The 719-nt window shown below is 67.9% G+C and overlaps 1 protein-coding gene across 1 annotated transcript in view; it reads right to left on the bottom strand.

Annotated features, from left to right (window-relative positions):
* Window positions 1–115, bottom strand: part of SYS1 (SYS1 golgi trafficking protein) — a 3,412-nt gene extending 3,297 nt beyond the window's left edge. Inside the window, exon 1 of the mRNA XM_007464789.1 lies at window positions 16–115. Within this exon, the coding sequence (XP_007464851.1) occupies window positions 16–27 (12 nt within the window). The 5' untranslated portion in view covers window positions 28–115. The remainder of the gene's footprint in view (window positions 1–15) is intronic.
* Between the last annotated feature and the right edge of the window lie 604 nt (window positions 116–719).

Raw genomic sequence — 719 nt, 5'->3', positions numbered from 1 at the left:
CCCGGGGCGGCGGACCTGCCCCGCCATGCCGGCCCGCGGGGCCCGGCCGCCGCCCGGGCCTGGGTCAGCGCCACCGCCGCGCCATGGGCCCCGGGCCGCCCCGGCACCTGAGAGGACACACGCCGGGCCTCAGCCCGCCGGCCGTCACCATGGCAACGTCGCCCAGTCGGGAGGAGGGACTGGGACCGAGGGGGCGAGCCCATTCCGGGAGTTGGGGGGGAGGCCGGGGCGGACAGACCCATTCCCAGAGGGAGGGGAAATCCTGCCCGTTCCAGCAGCTGCTCGGGCCCCGCTCGTACTCGAGCTCCTGTGGGGTTCACTCACCGGGTGACGGACTCGAGGATCGAAGCTTCCGAGCGCAGCGCAGCCTCACCGACTGGCCCCCGAAACGGTGCTGACAGGCAGGACCATGGAGGAGAGGCCCTACCGGCCTAGAGAGGCAAAGCTCCAGCTGCTGTTGCGACTGTAGCCGCTGCGTAGGAAGGAAGCGTTTCCGGGGACAGCGGTGGAGGGGCGGGGCTTGACATTGCGCAGGCGTAGCGGGTGCAGTCTTCGGCTGAGCCACCTAAATGAGAGTAGGGAAGCCCGGAAGCGAAGTGTGCACATGCGCAGAAGAAAGAATGAAGGCGAACGGAAGTGGGGCACCAGAACGGTAGAGCTAGCGTGCCCTCTAGAGGGAAATCTTGGAAGAAAAGGAGGACGGCTAGGGTAGAAAATAG

Source organism: Lipotes vexillifer, unplaced genomic scaffold (assembly GCF_000442215.2).
Source record: "Lipotes vexillifer unplaced genomic scaffold, Lipotes_vexillifer_v1.1 scaffold53, whole genome shotgun sequence".
Taxonomy (NCBI): domain Eukaryota; kingdom Metazoa; phylum Chordata; class Mammalia; order Artiodactyla; family Lipotidae; genus Lipotes; species Lipotes vexillifer.
The sequence above is the reverse complement of the archived record's forward strand: the minus strand, read 5'-3'. Positions and strand labels throughout refer to the sequence as shown.